This window comes from Apiotrichum porosum, assembly GCF_003942205.1.
Source record: "Apiotrichum porosum strain DSM 27194 chromosome Unknown scaffold_2, whole genome shotgun sequence".
NCBI lineage: Eukaryota > Fungi > Basidiomycota > Tremellomycetes > Trichosporonales > Trichosporonaceae > Apiotrichum > Apiotrichum porosum.
Window position 1 is genome coordinate 440,236 of NW_021167109.1, and position 16,879 is coordinate 457,114.

Here is a 16,879-nt window from a genome sequence, read left to right on the forward strand (position 1 = left end):
GGGTTGGGTCAAGTTGGACAAGTGGGCAAAGGGAGATGGGCATGGGAGAGAAAGGGTTCTGAAGAACGGGTTTGTTTGCTTGCTATATACATGGGCAACAGGACTTTGTGGAGAGGCCGTGAGAGTACGTTGTGGATGTACAGAGTGTGTCCTCCCCCCAGCAGACAGGCACCACCGCTCTTCCGTTGGTTCTGGGGGACCCACGATTTGTTTGTTTGTGTTTGTGTCAGGTACCAAAACTAAAGCCGGCTTGGCATTTAACCCGAGGCTCGCCATCCCTGTCAGCGAAAAACGCGCGACTGAATGCAGTTGCGACTTGAATTCGTGCCCCATTGGACATTGCGTGCGCGTGACCTCTGGGCCCCCCGTTGCGCCAGCGATCCAGCGATAGCTGGAAAGACCGCGAAAAGAGATGTTGTGACGTCGAAATGTGACGTCGAAAAGAGTTTGCCAGTGTTTGGCTGTATCTCAGCGGTTGTGATGTGATCGATGTGAAGAGGAAAGCCAACTTCACACGCGCGGACAATGGCTTGTTGTTTGTGTGCGTCTTTTCGCACAGTGCGTGAGAGTTGCTTGTGCTTGTGTGTGCCAAGGGGTGCTGCACTGCACGTCATTTGTGCCAGTCAAAGGGCAAGGTCAAGCTGTAAAGTGGTCGACCACTCACAGAGCTGCGAACGACGTACCCAAGTGGAGTGCGAATGAAACATCTCCGCCGGCCCCTTCGCTCTAGGTCCCACGCCGAAAAGGTAAACACTGCGGATGTAAGGTTGCCTGGAGTCAGAAGAAACACGGCACAGAAGCGCGCTTCATGTTTTTCCATCGGGACGGGATCCAGAGGACTGTCACCAGCTTGCACTCTCGTACGCCATGCGGTTGGCGCGAGGTGAGCTGGCCAGCAAAAACGCGGCACGCAGCGTGGGTCCACGGATCAATGGACGTGACACGCCACGTTGCTGTCATTCAGGCACTGTCTGTGGACGACTCTTTGCCGTACGTACCGGCGGACAGTCCATCCAGTGGTTCTTGTATGTACGTGTATGTACGTGTACGCGCGCAGGGCGGTGTGGGACAGTGTACGACCCCAGAAAGCCGTGAGATGCAGTGTAAAGTGCAGTGCAACACGTCCCATAGGCTGCCTCCGCCTCGAGGCTCCTTGATAAACCACGTTTCGGGTTAACGTATTCCTTGATGGCCACGAGCTTTCAAATATGACGGCCGGGGCCTGTGTGGCTCGCTTGGCGAGTGTAAATGGGTTCATGATGGGGGCGTCACCACCCTCGACAGCCACAAGTTGGCAAACTCTAGGTTCGCCGTCTGCCGAATTAACATTGGGGTGCTCATGAAAGCGCGGCGCTCGGTAAGCATTGAGGTCAACATGACCTCATTCAACACAAGAGCCGTTCACATTCGAGACTCTTGTCGACAGCCACACCTTGCAGTGACTCTGTGGCTGGCACTGGTCTTTAGGGTGACATTATTGGCTGCTGCCGAGGTCCATGTGGGCCGGCTGGCTTGACGGTAGCCGGAGACTGTGTAAGCACTTGGGCAATGAGGCGTGGGGGTACATGAACACATGTACAACGACGATATCCACGAGCAGTGCCAAGCGGACGCCCCCCTCGATAATTTCGATAATCAGAGCAGTGCCCATCAGTACGTCGGTGGTGGTGATAGACAGGTCACGTGATTCTCATGCACACCAGCCCCCCCGTAACGACACATTGGGGTTCTGACCCGTTGCTCCTCATGCCTCGTCTCACTGGTTGTTGGGGACTATCGGTCAATGGAAACGGTATCGACGGAGCCACGTTTAACGAGTGTCGGGTCGCTGGAACAAGGTGCATCTTGCCACCGTTTCACGAGCTGAAGAGGGTAATGGCCGCCACGCTACTACCGGGATCGTGAGAGACACCGTACGGTGCACCGGCCAAATACTTCTTCGGGATCCCACATTAATATAACAGACATGGTGGCACTGATCGCACTGACGAGAGGCCTGCATATTGCATGCATGCCCCTTCCGTGATCCGTCCATCGCACTTGTTTTGACCAGAGATCCGGATATAGGATCGCGCGTCGGAGGTTCCCAGCCCAATGACGCACGAGGCGGCTGAGATTGACCAGATCCTGGTTCTGTCACAGCTTTCGCCATTGCACCATTGTCCACTGCCCCCACTCACTCCATGACAACAACGACAGTCCTCGATCGAGCAGCAGGAGCAATCCTGGGTTGCGCAGCGGGCGATGCCCTTGGAGCGCGGTACGAGTTTCTGCCCCCAGTGCCCGACGACGAACCGATTCGTTTTGCCAGAAGCATGACTTGGGATCTTGGCGAGTGGACCGACGACACGGCCATGGCAATTCCAATCCTCGACGAGCTCGCTGCGGGCAACGACGTGCGCACACCCGAGTCACAGGGCCGCATCGTGCGCCGGTGGGTCGAGTGGCATGAAGGCGCCAAGGACGTCGGCATCCAGACCCGTGCCGTCCTCTCGCGTGTCAAGGGCCAGGCTGCTCAACGATACGGCGACATCTACAAGACTCCCGACGCCGAGCTGGCCAAGATCTCCCGCGACGCCGCTGCCTTGGTTCATCACAGCCGTGGCCACTCGGGCGGCAACGGCAGCCTGATGCGTACGTCGCCCATTGCCATCGGCTACCTCAACGACACGCAAGCGCTCGTCGAGGCCGCACGGGCCGTGAGCGAGCTCACCCACCTGGAAGAGGACGCCGGCGACGGGTGTGTCATCTGGTGCCTCGCGATACGCCACGCAGTGGTGACAGGTCAACTCGACGTGCGTATCGGCCTTACGGCTCTCGACCCGGAGCGTAGAGCACTTTGGGCTGGCCGCATCGACCACGCCGAGACGGTGCGTCCAAGCGAGATTGAGAACAACGGCTGGGTCGTCGCGGCGCTCCAAGCTTCGGTTTCAGCCATCAAGCGTGGTCAAGGTCTGCAAGATACACTCGAGGAGGCAGTGCGCGCCGGATACGACACGGACACAGTCGCTGCCATCACTGGACAGCTGTCCGGCGCCCAGTGGGGAGCCTCTGCCGTCCCTGCAGAGTGGGCACGCGCACTGCACGGCTGGCCGGGCGTCACTGGCAAGTATTTGGTGGACAAGGCCGAAAAACTTGTGCCATGATTGTGCAACACGGAATCGAGAAGACGGCAGAATCGAACGAAACACAGGAGCACAACAGAACCGAAACGCCGGACGATTCACGACCGTCGACCGTCCAGCGTCCGTCGAGCTAGTGGGTGGAGCGGCCGCGCAGGTACGCGGGCTATGTGTAGGTACCGCCGTACCGGACCTATCGCTGACCCGCGGAGTGTATGTGAGCTTTGGCGAAGTGGACGCAGAGGCAAGACGCCCGCCGATGCCGGGCAGCTGCCGAGATCGTCGCATGGAATGCATGTGAGCTGGAGAGTCATCGTTCTCACCCACTCTACTGGGACTGAAACGCTACTGATCTGTGTCTGACACGCGAGCCCACAGCCTGTCTCAGTCTGAAGCAGACGCTGTTATCATACTCACGTCACCAAGGACGTCCGGTGTGAAGGGTCCAGTTCAGACCGCCACCACGTTCGCTCATCACTGATAACGGCCAGACCTACTTCCTCCTCAACACTAACATTAACCGGGCATGGAGGAGTTTGCGCGCCCACCTCAGACCTCCTGCACCCCCCCCCCCCCCCCCCCCCCCCCCCCCCCTCCACAAACTGCCCACTTATTCCTCACCAGCCGCGCTAAAACGCCAGAAACCGACGTCTGGTAACATAAAAGTCGGACGTCTGGTGGGCGGGTTGCGGATCGGGGCGCCATGTTGCCGTGCAGGGCGCGCTTCGCCCACCTCCTCACCTAGCCTCCGTTCTTCCCATCTATAAACCCCGACTCGGGGGCTCGCCTCTCGCTCTCATCCTCACGTCTCTCTCTCCCCTCGTCGACGCCAATTCAACCATGTCGGAGCCACCACCACAGCAGCCCCAGATCATGGTCGACGACCAAGGCCGGCTGGCCTTTGTCCTCATGCCACCGTCCAACATGGGCAGCAGCGGCCCGTTGGCGACACGCCCACACGCAACCACAGCCGCCAGTATTCCACCGTTCCCTCCCGTCATGAACGCTTTCCCATCGGCGCAACTCGCCGCTGTCAACCTCGACGCAGACGACGGCGATGCCCCCGACCAGCACCAGCACTACCTCCCGCCAGACCTGCACGACGAGCTCAACCAGCTGATCGACGCGCAAGGCGACCCCAACCCCGACGCACAGCGCGTCCCCCTCCGCGTCCGCGTGCCGGACATGGACGGCGAGGTGCTCGAGTTCAAGCCCGAGGCCCTGGTCTTGCCGTACGACATGCCCGCTGTGCAGCGCCGCCCCAGTGGCAAGCGCAAGACCGACATTCCCATCCCCGGCGTGGGCATGGGAGTGGCGAGTGGCAGTGGCAGCGGCAGTGGGCCCATCGCCGCCGACAGCCCCGGCAAGCGCCGTCGGTCCGACGACTCAAACACTTCGACAGGGACGACCGGGTCCGGTGGCTCGTCGTCCGCCGTGGCGGCGACCTCGGGATGGACCGTGGACAAGAAAAAAGCCATTCTCGAAAAAGTGTTCCAGGACGGCCTCAAGAACTTTCAGTGGGACGTGGTCGCCGCCGAGGTTAGTGACGCGAGTCGTGTGTGTCTGGGAGGGAGGGTTGTGGCACGGATGATTTGATTTTGGATAATGTCGTGCTGATCACTGTTTCCCAGTACGGCCTGACGCGCAACCAGCTGCGCAACGCCCTCCAGGCCGGTCACAGGGGCAACCTGCGCGACAAGGCGATTCGTTCTGCCGAGACGTAGCGCTGCGCGGGCGTGCAAGGCGGAGACGGGAGTGTGAGGTGGCTATGTAGAGGTGGAATGTGAGCAGCGTTTGGGCTTTCGCAGTACGGTACAGTACGTGTGTGTGTTCTGTGTTGCCCGCGGCACAGCCGGGGCCGACAGTTGCCCGCCCGCTGCGCCTTGTCTTGTTACACCGGTCTGGGAATGTCTGTCTGGTGGACGGTGTTGTCCATAATGTACCGAGAACGTGGCCATGCATAGGAAATAGGGGGGCGAAAAGATAATATAGAACTCGTAAATGATAACCGCCTACACCTCGTCTCTAAGCCGCAGTAGACACCTTGGTAGCGCCAGTGAAGCGGGCGTCAAACTGGCGCGCGAAAAAGTCCTTGCTCTTCATGCCCAAGATGAAGCCAGGAGCGCTGACCGTGCCAAAGATGGGCATGGGGAGCTGGCCGGCACCGCCCTTGTCGCCGAGGGTGACGATGCACGCGCCGGTCATCGACGCGGGGGTGTACGCCTTGGGGCTCTTGCCCTTGATCTCAGCGGCGACAATGTTGCCGAGGGCGGGGCCCTCCGCCGAGGCCGAGACGGACGTGCGCCAGCTGGGCAGGGCGGCAACGTCGCCGAGGGCATAGTACTCGCCAGCGAGGGGCGAGGCGGACGAGCCGGGGACGACGCGGAAGAGCGAGTCGACGATCACGTAGCCATTGGCAGAGACGGCGGCGGGGTCGGCGGCCTTGACAATGGCCGAGTTGGGCACGTTGCCGACCGAGACGAGGACGTAGTCGGCCTCGACGGTCTCGCCCGACTTGAGCGGGATCGACTGGCGCGAGCCGAGGGGGCCGGACTGGCCGGGCTGGAGGATGGCACGGTCGTTGAGGTAGACCTTGACACCGCGGACACCGAGCTGCTTCTGGAGGTTGGCGCTGACCTTGGCGCCAGTGGTGGGGAAGGTGGTAAAGCCAGCAGGCGCGGCAGTCGCGTCCGGGTGAAGCAGGCCGCTCTCGCTGTGGACGATTGTGACCTGCTTCTTGGGGTAGAGGGCGTTGATCTCGCCACCAGTCTCCACACCGACGGTGCCGCCACCAACAATGAGGATGCTCTCAGCGGCCTTGATGTCGTTCTGCATGTTGCGGAGGAAGGTCTTGTACTCGTCGAGGCTCGAGCCGGCAGCGGGACGGAAGGGAGCACCTTGCTGGGCACCAGTGGCAATGATGCACTTCTCAAAGGCAAGCTCGGTGCTGCCCTCAAAGGCCTCGGAGAGGACAACCGAGTTGGTGCGAAGCTCCACGACGCTGTTGGGACACAGAACGCGGTGGCGCGAGCCAGTGGGGAAGACGTTTTCCTGTGTGAGGCGGCTAGTGAGGTTCTTGGACTCCCAGCCTGGTGTGAGGTCAGCTCATATTCATTCACCAAAGCGCGTCTCAAGACTCACCGGGCACGATGCAGGAGCGAACAACAGTGGGGAGGTGAACGATAAACTCGTTACGCTCAACAAGGATGACACGGTAGCCGGCAGGCAGCTGGGGAGCGATCGTGTTGACAAAGGTGTGGCCTGCCACGGAGGCTAGAGATTCAAGTAAGCCCTGATCCACGAGACGTTTTCCGACCGCTGTAGACACCAGCGAGAGACTCACCACCGATGACGACAATGTTCTTCTGGCTGGCCATTGTAGGAGAGAGAGTGCTTGGATGGAGTTGGGAGCGGGGAGGTGTTGAGTTAGTGAGCCATGCCAAGAGATGCCAGCGGGCTGTTATATACCAGTCGGTAATCAGCTCTCGCTCCATATCCCGCCATCACGATCCAACAACATGGCCATCTTGCAAAGCTGGCGTCCACCGAGTTTCCGTTGGAAACTCGGACGCGCCCTGAGTCGACCGACGGCCATCCCGCCGAGTTTTGGGCGATTTCTCAGCCTGCAGCGACGAGCGGGAGCAAAATTATCGCCAGTGTACCCCAGATCCCCAGATCCGTAGTCCCCACTTTCCGCCGGACTCTTTCGACGGGTGGAGTCATCGTCATCTGTGCGCGGTCTGTCGTCGCTCAGCCCGTCAGCGTGTTTAAACAGACAGCGACCTGCTGTACCACACGCATTGCCAACGCTCGATCCCATAGCCAAGTGAGACAGAGACACGACTGCCAGACGCGAGGTCCTGTTACCGATTTCGTCAGCGAAACCGTCCTCTCCGAGCCCGAGGCAACATGGCGCGTCTTCCGTTCCATCTTGTAAACGTCTTCACGTCAGCACCCCATGCCCGGGTCGCAGGCCAGTGTTGTCGTTCTGCCAGCGGGGGACGCACGGTCCACGGACGTGGCGTACAAAGGTGGCTGGGTTTGGCGATTTCAGCTTCCGGCCATCGTCTTCCTCGTCCCCATCGACGCCAGCGTCAAAGTACCCACGTACCAGATTAGATGGTACACTGCGCAAGGGGTCGTAGAAAGTGGACTCTAGTGGCAACTCTGACACGGGTCTAGGCGCTGCCGCTGTGTGGCCACGGGACGCTGGCTGCGAGCTTGGTCGTGTTCAACCCCAGCGCCATGCGCGTCGCGTTCCAACACCCCGTGCGGGGGTCGCTGTCGGCCACGCTGGAGGTACAAGGCGCGACAGTCGGGTTCAGCCTGCCTTCCCATATCGCCTGCGAAGGTCAGTGCGGCTGCTACCGCCGAGCTGGTGGGGCCGGTCAGCGCTGCGACAGGGTTGGGGGAAGAACATATCGTCGAGCTCGCGACGTACGAGTTAGCGCCGTCGTCCAGGTTCGCCCCGAGGTCCACCTCAAGGCCCTACAGGTTCCGCCAAGGCCGTCATAGGGGTCAGAGGACGTGGATGTTGACGTGCAGGGAAAGACAACGCCGTGGCCATCATCACCCAGATGGTGGGCCTCGCTGGGGACGGCGCGGTCAAGGTCCAGCAGCGTATGTTTCTTTCCTCGATGGGTCTGGATGAGGACACGGCGGTGAGTGGCGTGGATGGGCGTGCATGTGAGGTAGAATGTGCAGTGGGAAGATGCAAGAAACATGGTGAGCATTGTGAGACTGTGATACATATACATATGCGTGGATGTCGGAACCGAAACCGGGGGCGAGGAGGGCGATCCGCATGAGGAAGGCGCTGATCGCGTTTTCTGGATCGGCTGCACGAAATGCTGACAAGATTCTACCTTGCTAGCGGAGGTACGTCCAGCACGGCCGCTCTCCTCCCCGGGCAAGACGTCAGTACTGCAACACTCGACTGCGGCCAGCTCAGGCCATGCGGCCGCTGCGTGCGATGTCAGTACCGCGACGGCCGGGCGTGACTCGTGGGTCAAGCGTGGCGAACCGGATCTGGTGAGCTGGCGGTGTTTGTCGAGGCGTTTGATTAGAAGGCATAAAGTATCCTTGGAAGAAAGTGCAAGTCGCGCCACATGTTGTCTCATCTGCGCTGTCAAGTTGAGATAATGTGGAGGTGCAGGCTGTATAGTGAAGTGTGGAGTCTGTTGAGAGAGGTAACATTTGCTCAATATCCGACGGAAGTCGGTGTGCCTGCCAGTTCATGACCAGCTGCCCACGCAAATTCCTTGTGCTTTGAACCTTCTGGACGTTACCAATGTTTAAGGGTGTCTGCCGGCAACTGATACAGTTTGACATTGGTAACCCCAAGGTCCTCGGATCTGCTCACCTGCATCCCTGTCTTTATGGTTGCGAACGATAACTGGTTAAAGATTGACTGCGCCGATGACCCAAGTTGAGTGGCCACGCCTTCCTCGCCATGACTCTCACCGCCAAGGACAAAACTCACTGTGTCTGCTACCCGGCTTCCGTTAGCTGCAGACGCTCCCAGTAGGGACCCTCACTGGCAGGTCCTGTCGTCCGACAACACTGTGGCGTGGCGACCATCACACGGGGTTGTGTAAGTCCTTTCCTCTCAATTAGACGCTGGCGTCTGCTCTGCTTCCACCCAGCTGGGGGCCGCGCGCGTAATGGCAGTGTCCACAACTTGGATTGAACTCAATCCGCAGTTCGCACAGCAGATGAACCCTCCTCGTTTGCTTGGAGAGAACATACGACGCCGAGGTGGATTGGACGTAACCCAAACCAAGAATCCAAACTTGGTTGGGCGGTGGTTACCATCCGCAGGCGTGTAGGCTTGGACCAAGTTGTCGGGCCAGGTTCCGCAGGCCGCAGGTGAGGAGTGTTTCTTGCTCGCGCTTGTTTTTCTGCTGCGACATGCAACACAGGGACGATACAGGTTGGGTGGCGCATGGCCAGGACTCAGAATGCAGGCATGGTCTGGTAACCTAGCTAAATTCCTCGCCTCCTCCCTGCTGTTGTTCGGGTCCAAGTGTCATGACCTCTCCTGATCTTGCGCCAACACCGGAGACTGGTATCCTCATGCTGCCTGGGAATCTGCCCCTAAGAGGACCACGACAGGACGAACCTGTCCGCTAGCGCGTCGAAACTCGTTTCCTGGCCTCAATGTGCCCTCCTGTGCGCGTCAAATGGCAACCGCTCCGTCTTTTCCATTGCAGTGTGCTTACTTGCTGGCACAATAGCAGCCGAGTCGATCACATTATGACGATTGGGGTAGACATGTGACGGCGGGAACTACATCTGTTAATCTGTCGTCGACTTCACATGCCGGTTGCCACATTCTGACACTGGTGACGGCAGGGGTCTCTGTGAGGGAGAGAGGGGTCTGGCGAGGATCTTGGCTGCAGCCGAGCGAACGGGCATGACCGCCAAACCCAGTGCAGGGGAGACGAGAGCATGTTCCCTTTGAGCGAGGTACACAAAGGTCCCATGCAGGAAGGTCCCATGAAGGTACGCCGGATGGGACCTCGGGAGAACATCAGCTGACCTGCGCGGATGCTGTGCGAAAGTGACTGCCAGCGGCGCTCACCATCCCTAGGCAAGTTTGTATGAGTACATATAATCGCTTGAGCGTATCATGGAGCCTTCCAGTGTTCCGCTCCACGGCTTGCAAGAAGGAGGTTTCGCGACAGGAGGGCGATTATTGAAACTGATTTTTACTTGCTTTGTTTTTTTTTTTCCTCCTCCGTGTTTCCAGCAGTTAACCCGGTTGAATTATTGCGGTCTCGGATGGCGTATTTCCCTTTCCTTTCAGCGTGCGGTCTGGACTTCATGATGGTCTCTGCCCTGTGCAGGTAGCGATCCGCCGCGACGCCGCTTTTTCTTTCCCATGGGACGTTTGACGTCCCGTCCCAGGTGGGAAAAGAACGCCCATACCCCAACAGGTTGGCCATGTGTATACTCTCGGCTCTTGCATGCTCTTGGACGGGGGGGCCTGTTGGAGGCCTGGAGGGCCATTCAATGTGACCCTGGCTGCAATGTCTCAACCGCGCAAGGGCAGCGCAATGCCGCATTCCGGGAGCACAGAGCAGCAGCGCAAGCAAAATGTGGTTCCCTGTGCTATGGGCCATGTACGACGCTCGTCGCGGGCAGGAGAGGCGCTATTGTGACCGACAGTGGACGGGGCTGCTGCCTGATGATGTGATCTCGGTGGATCGGTGTGTGATCGCTGAACACCTGCAGAAGAGCGCTCTGGTGGATCTGTGGCCTGGACGAGCTGCCGCGATGCCGTTTCGAGCGTCTTAATCTGGGCGAGAGGGCCACTCTCATAACCCAATCGTGTCTGGACCGGGGCCTGGCACAGCTGGCATTACACAGCTGAACTCTGATATCTGATCTCTGAAGCGTCTTAACGGTCTTGGCAAGTAGAATCCTTGTGACCTGAGTATCCAAAGTAGTGGCTCTCGTCAGTAGAGTCGCATCGGTGTCAGTGCGGCCGCGCGCATCTGCTTTGCCTTTTTCTATCGTCCGTGTCCCCCCTCAGGCACATACCTCGCTGCACGCTCTCTGCAGCTCTGCTCCGTGCACTGTGGATACAAATGTCGCTCCCTTGATCTACTGGCCATCATTGGAGCCCAGGGTGGTGTATGAGGGGGGGGGGGGGGGGGGTTGGTTGGCGGAGGTCTGTCAGTTGCCTCTCTCAACCTACCCGCCAGACGGGAAGAGGCAGCAAAGCGGGTTGGGCCTGTATGCACTGGACCTGGGTCCTGGTCTTGCACACGCTCGCAGCAGTGGTGCAGCAGCAGTGTGCAGCTTGCTGGCCAACTGGATCAACGGTTCAACCACGGCCTGCAGCTGCCTCGGCAGCCCCGAAGGCCCAGACGAAGGAAGCAGACACACGATCGCTTTCGACATCGCCGTCTTTGTTCCCTCCCACAATTCCACCGTGCTCCTTTCCTTGTCTCACAACATCGTTTGCCTCTTAACACCTGTGTGCTGACACGTGTCGCCCAACAGCACCGGTGGAACGCCAAGGTCCAGGTCAGTCTTGTATAACGACTCGGATGTTGTCTCACCACTTGACGCAAACAGGGTTCCCGTCTCAACCCAACCCGCAAACCCACGCGAGCAGCCCCGTTCCTCCCGCCCCGCTGCTCCAGTTCGGTGCCGTCCCATGCTCCCAATCTTGTTGTTGTCCACCACATCTGCTATCCCAGTCCGTAACTCCAACACCACCACCACCACCACCACCACCACCACACACGCGGAGGCCGGCCGCCAATGTCTCCGGTCAACGATGTAGTGCCCGACGCTTCGGCGTCGGTCTCTGCCCCCGCAGGAGGTCGCCTGAAGGGCTTGTTCTCGCGCAAGTCGCAGCCAACAAGCCCAACAGATGCGCACTGCACACCGGTGCCCCCCTCACCCCCACCCCTTGCAACCTTTTCTCCCGACTATGACGACGACGACGACGGCGATGTCGACGTCGACGACTACGATGTCGCCGACACGCAGGGCTCGAGTTGGCAGGCCTCGGGAAATAGTGCGCGCTCAAAGTTGAGATCGCTGTTTGCCGAGGGGACAAGACCTGCATCGCAGGCTGTTCGCGCGCTGGGTCATGGATTCCCGAGCAGCAGTTCGTTGCGCGAAAGTGCAAGACGAGCAGCAACGCAGCAGCAGCAGCCTTCCGCGGCGGGGCCGGCGCCTTTGACGCCATCGATGCCGGCCGACTTGAAGGGCTGCGGCGGCGGCGTGATCGACCCCGTCTCGCTCCCTTCCCCTGCGGTCCCGACCTTCCCTCCGCCCACCACCACCACCACCACCACCACCACAAAATCCGGCGCCTCCTCATCCTGCATTCAACTCGTTCCACCCCCACCACCGCCATTTCCTCCCCCTCCCCCCGCATCCCGGTCACAACGAAACCTCGGCCAGTCGCTACTCAAGGGCAGTCGCTCGACACCTGCACTAGTCCCAAGAAAGGACAAGGATGCCCTTCGCGCAACCCCGGCACGCTTAGCCATGGACGACACAGAGACGCGTAAGAAGGGGCGTTCCTCCTTTGCCCGGCTGTTCACAAAGAAACGCAACGTGTCTGCGCCAGCAGTGCCCCTCACCCCAACAGCAGCGAGCAATGCAGCTATCAATCTCGACTCTCCTGGACGGGCCTCGCCCACCACTCCGCGGGGCTTGGCGATCATCGCGCCCAACGGCGGCCTGTACCCACTCGACCAGTCCAACCCCTCGTCCCCCACTCCTCGTGCAATGTCGCGCACATCCTCTCTCGGCGCAATCCGTCCTCTATCGCGACCGACATCCTCGTCTGCGCTGCGTGCAGAGTCGTCCCGGGCCATGCCAAACCTGGTCTACTCTGCCGCGCACAGACCACCCATGGGGGCTGGATCAACACCGTCCCTCTCGCCGTTGTCGCAGTCTGGCACCACCGGCATGAGCTTGTCCTCCCCCAACCTTCAGTCCCCCTCCTTATCCCAAACATCCCTCATCCTCCCCGACCCATCGTCGCGTATCCAGCTCTTGTCCAAGGACCATTACCACCTGCGATTCGCCAGCACCTATGTGATCAACCTTATCGCGCCGGCCCTCAAAACGGCCAACTTTTCAAAATCAGCCAGGAACATGGAAGTCAAGCGCATCACCGAGGACCGCCTCGCACTCCTCATGCGTATGGAACGGACATGGGGCAGCAGCTGGACCGACGCCGCTACAGAGCTGTTGAGCGGCGCGCAGTCGGGCGCGTCCACTGAAGTCCAGGAAGCCAAGCTACGCGCGTGCAACATCACAGCCACGGCCAAGGCACGTGAGCGAAAGGTGTTTGTGTCGGCCATGCGCGATGGCATCTTGTTTTGCTTCCTATTCAACCGCCTGTTCCCGTCCCAACCCGCCGCCATTCAACGCGTCAAAGTCCCCAAGGATGACACGCGTATTTCGGCCAACATTGACCGCTTCCTCGCCGCGTGTCGCGAGCAAGGCGTACCGGAGAGCGAACTGTTTACGTTGGCCAATCTAGACGAGAACTCGCCTTCGGGCCTCGCGTACGTCTCGCGCACAATTCTCATCCTGGCCGAGATGGCAAGCCCATCCGTGATCGCACGTGCCAATGCCATCTCGTCCGCGAGGAGCATTGGCCTGAAGCCTTCACCGTCGTCCGAGCGCCTGCCCTCTGCCGCCACCTCCAAACCTCCTCCTGCGCGATCCAACTTGTCGTCCGAGTCGTCCCCGAGGTCGACGTTCATCACACCCCCTGTTGCATCTCGCAGTATCTACGAGCGGCCGCTTCGCAGCAGTTCGAGCGACCTCTTGGCCCGCCTGCAACGCGAATCTGGTGGCTCTAGCAACGCAAGCACGACGGGAACTGCAACGAGTGTTGCCAGTGTCGCCACTTCCAGTGTTCCATCCACCTCTCCTCTGTCATCCCGCGTTCCATCAATCGGGCCAATCTCGACCAAGATGGCCAGCTCTGCGTCGGGTGTGGCATCTCCCACTGCCATGACCCCCATCGACTCGTCCAACAAGACACACGCCGTCTCCCGATTGTCTGCATCCGTCACTGCCACACCCCCGCTGTCGCCAGTGTCCACTTCGGCGGCGGCAGCGGCTACCCCGACGACCCCGGTGCGCTCCAGCAGCTCGACGCATGGTACCCCGCCCACGGCCCGCCCTATGACGCGCACCTTGTCGAGCAGCAAGGCTCAAGTCTCGTTCAAGCCCGACACTGGGTTGTCTCAGCCGTCCGTTCACGACTGGAGTAGCAGCGTTTCGTCGGCCCAGTCGACCAACCACCTCTCGCCACTGCATGAGCGGGAACGCACGCCCAGCTTGGTCTCGACAAATTCGCAGGCTGGGTCGTCGTACTCGCGCTCAATCCGCGGCTCGGTGCCCACAATTCTCGACGAGGATAACCGCCCAATTCACGCGGAAGTCGACTTTGACCCCATGGAGAGTGGTACGAGCTCGTCCCTCAGTCACCCCCGCCGAATGAGCGAGCAGACCCTCCAAGAGGCGCGTCGGAAGATCATTGGTACCCTCCTCACCTCGACAGAGGACCTCACGCTGCAGCCGACGCCGCCGGCGACCAACCGTGGCTCATCGCTAGAGGAAGCTCGTGGCTTTGCTCTGTCGCAGTCGTTGGCCGCGCTAGAGGGGTCGCTGCCCTCGCTTGCCAAGCCACGCTCCGACTCGCCACGTCTCCGTCCTGTATCACGCGGCAAACTTTCACAGAGCATCGAGTTGCCTCAGGACAAACGGCTAAGTGAAGAGACCGGTTCCGTCACCCCGGCCTCTACACGACCAACCAGCGAGCTGCCACCGCGTCCCCGTATCCGTCGCCTGTCAGCCAACGGCAAAATGTACGTTCCCAAGCGCACCAACTCGCCCGCGTCGCCGAACCTCTCTCTGCACGGAATGTCGATGATCACCCCTGGCATTCCGCCCCTCGACCCTTCTTCGTTCAGTCGCCCTTCAACAAAGGAGGAACGCCGTCGGTCCGAAGATTACGCGCACCCTGGCGTGACCTCGTCCAATGCTCACCGGATCATGAACATGCGCAACCATTCGATGATCAACCTGCCTGCTACAAGCCGCAGGACATCGACCCTGAGCCAAGGGTCGCGCGACAGCATGGTCTACCCCAGCCTCCAGGTCCTCAACTTTGCAGAAGCTGGAAAGCCCCACGTGCGATACCAGCTGGGCAACTGTATCGGGCGCGGCCAGTTTGGCAGTGTGTACCGTTCGCTCAACCTGAGCACGGGCCAGATGGTTGCGATCAAGCGTATCCGTCTGTCGGGCATGAAGGAAGCCGAGGTCCGGGACGTCATGCGCGAGGTCGATCTTCTGCAGCGGCTGTCGCATCCGGGGATCGTCAAGTACCAGGGCATGTCGCGCGACGAGGCGTTCCTCAACATAGTGCTCGAGTTTGTCGAGAACGGTTCGTTGGGCCAGACGCTCCGCGCCTTTGGCCGGTTCAACGAGCGCCTTGTTGCCTCGTACGTGGCCAAGATCCTCGAGGGTCTCTGCTACCTGCACTCGGAGGGCGTCGTGCACTGCGACCTCAAGGCAGCCAACATCCTGTCCACCAAGAACGGCAACATCAAGCTGTCGGACTTTGGCGTGTCGCTCAACATGCGCGCGGTGGAGAATTTTGCCGAGCGGGCAAGCATGGGTCGCGCAGACGCGGCCAAGGCAAACGAGATTGCCGGCACACCCAACTGGATGGCTCCCGAGATCATCAAGCTGGCTGGTGCGTCGCCAAAGTCGGACATTTGGTCGCTTGGCTGCACCATTGTCGAGCTCCTCACGGGCAAGCCGCCATACTCGGATGTGGGCAACAGCATGACTGTGCTGTTCCGCATTGTCGAGGACCCTTTACCTCCCCTGCCCGACACCTCGCCGGCACTCCAAGACTTCCTCAGGCTCTGCTTCATCAAGGATCCCGCTGGCCGTCCATCTGCGGCGCTGCTGTTCGACCACGAGTGGGTGCGTGCTGGCCACGGCGACATTATCACTCGCCCACAAGACAGCTTGCCGTTCATCCGTCGCGTCAGCCAAGAGCCAAACCACCGTACCGCCGACAGTCGACGCGTCTTCTCGTCGAGCGCAGCTCTCAGTGCTGGCACCCCGGGCAGTCTGTCCATGAAGGCACGCGTTGCCAGTGCGTCGCTAATCGACCTCCACGCACCCCGCGCCGAGGTCGACCTTAATGACACGCACAACCGCGCCCAAATGTCCATGGTCTCGCTGCACTCCAACTACCACCAGTCCAGGGAGCAGCTCAACTCGACGGCGGCCAAGGCCCATGCCCTTGTCAAGACGACGTTTGCAAAGTCGATCACGTGCCACGTCTGTCTCGAGGGCGTCAAGAAGGCGGCCTACCTGTGCCAGAACTGCGGTATCATTACACATTCCAAGTGCGCCGACCGCGCCAATGCACGCTGCGACGTCCGCGGACAGCTGGCACTGCTCGCGAGCCAACAGGACTGGACGGTGTCGAACAGCTCGTCCCGTGCCACGTCTCCACAGACCGAGCAACCCAACCCGTTGACCTCGCTCTCTGGGCGCCTCTTCGGCCGTAACCGCTCCAAGGCGTCGCTCCTCGCTGCCCCGTCATCCACATCGCTCGTCGAACCCCCCTGTACGCGCGGCCGGCGGGCCTCGTCCGGCGCGGCATCCTTCAACTCGCGCCCCTTTGAGACCTCGACGTCGACGGGCGGCTCCGCCTCCGCCACCATCTCGGGCGCGGACACGGTCGGCTCCCTCCGCTCGCGCCACTCGGAGACGAGCGAGGACGGCGGAAGTCTGCCTCACGACCGCCCGCTTATCCGTATCGACGAGGACGGGCCGGCCGGGAACAATAACCCGTACAGGCGCTCGCCCGTGATCAAGGTCATGGAGCCGCCCATCGAGGGCGGCGCACCTCGCCGGCGCGCGAGTATGCGCCTCCTCCCACAGCGTAAAGGCAAGAAGAACGAGCCCGAGGAGCAGAAGAGCGACTGCATCATCGGGTGAGACCAGGACGTTTTCTTTTTTTCCTTTTTTCCTCTTTTTCTGTTTCCCAGATTCTCCACCATCTTGCTTTTCTTGAACTATCCCCCATCCCACCCACAGCAACTATCCCAAACCCCACCCCATCGTATCGACACGGGAATCCCCACCCCTCCCGCCACCGGGCCAAGCAGAATACACGCCATTTTTGATTGCCGGGTGCGGCCCACGGCGAACGGACATTGTATCCCAACTGTTGTTTTCATTAG

The 16,879-nt window shown here is 60.4% G+C and overlaps 4 protein-coding genes across 4 annotated transcripts; 3 read left to right on the top strand and 1 right to left on the bottom strand.

Annotated features, from left to right (window-relative positions):
* Nucleotides 1-2,315: 2,315 nt before the first annotated feature.
* On the top strand, nt 2,316-3,146 carry EHS24_004137 (uncharacterized protein; the record flags this gene model as incomplete). The annotated part of the gene is made up of 1 exon (XM_028619763.1): nt 2,316-3,146. One exon carries the CDS (start codon nt 2,316-2,318, stop codon nt 3,144-3,146), a length of 831 nt encoding a protein of 276 aa, XP_028478735.1.
* Nucleotides 3,147-3,962: 816 nt separating this feature from the next.
* On the top strand, nt 3,963-4,846 carry EHS24_004138 (uncharacterized protein; the record flags this gene model as incomplete). Its single annotated transcript, XM_028619764.1, has 2 exons — nt 3,963-4,661; nt 4,754-4,846. The coding sequence occupies 2 exons, from the start codon at nt 3,963-3,965 to the stop codon at nt 4,844-4,846; spliced, it is 792 nt and encodes a 263-aa protein (XP_028478736.1).
* A 301-nt stretch (nt 4,847-5,147) lies between these two features.
* Nucleotides 5,148-6,499, bottom strand: EHS24_004139 (uncharacterized protein; the record flags this gene model as incomplete). Its single annotated transcript, XM_028619765.1, has 3 exons — nt 5,148-6,211; nt 6,264-6,395; nt 6,466-6,499. 3 exons carry the CDS (start codon nt 6,497-6,499, stop codon nt 5,148-5,150), a joined length of 1,230 nt encoding a protein of 409 aa, XP_028478737.1.
* A 5,635-nt stretch (nt 6,500-12,134) lies between these two features.
* On the top strand, nt 12,135-16,634 carry EHS24_004140 (uncharacterized protein; the record flags this gene model as incomplete). Its single annotated transcript, XM_028619766.1, has 1 exon — nt 12,135-16,634. The coding sequence occupies one exon, from the start codon at nt 12,135-12,137 to the stop codon at nt 16,632-16,634; it is 4,500 nt and encodes a 1,499-aa protein (XP_028478738.1).
* Between the last annotated feature and the right edge of the window lie 245 nt (nt 16,635-16,879).